At 53.3% G+C, this 375-nt stretch overlaps 1 protein-coding gene across 1 annotated transcript in view; it reads right to left on the bottom strand.

Moving 5' to 3' along the window:
- The window catches only part of RP2 (RP2 activator of ARL3 GTPase), a gene marked incomplete at its 5' end in the record, with an annotated part of 27,838 nt that extends 27,466 nt beyond the window's left edge, over window positions 1-372 (bottom strand). Inside the window, one exon of the mRNA XM_077762912.1 lies at window positions 1-372. This exon is cut by the window's left edge and continues 198 nt beyond it. Coding sequence (XP_077619038.1) covers window positions 1-372 — 372 coding nt within the window.
- Window positions 373-375: the final 3 nt, after the last annotated feature.

The following is a 375-nucleotide window of genomic DNA, read 5'->3' on the forward strand; positions in this document are numbered from 1 at the left end:
GGGAAGAGGGCTCCAGCTGAGCTCTCCTGCCACAGGTGTGAAGTCGTGAACGCTGCTCCAGGTGTTGTTGAAGATGCTCAGCCCCGCATCTTTGAACTGCAAGGCTAACTCGGGGTAGTACCACTGGAAGCAGCCGAACCTGATGTTCGTGGAAGACTCAATGATGGGCTGAGTGGCGCAGCACAGAAAGACCTCCAGCTTCCGGCAGTCCCTCACACGGAACTGCTGGCATGCTACTGTGCATCTGCAGTCTCTGCAATTCCGGAAGAACACGCTGCCTTTCACAGGTCCCAAGAAAATCACGCAGTTAGTACAGTCGTCGATAGTGATGGTGGCGGAGTGATCAAAAATAAAGATGTTACAGTTCTCACAGTC

The sequence above is a fragment of the Crocuta crocuta genome, unplaced genomic scaffold (assembly GCF_008692635.1).
Source record: "Crocuta crocuta isolate KB4526 unplaced genomic scaffold, BGI_CrCroc_1.0 scaffold610, whole genome shotgun sequence".
NCBI lineage: Eukaryota > Metazoa > Chordata > Mammalia > Carnivora > Hyaenidae > Crocuta > Crocuta crocuta.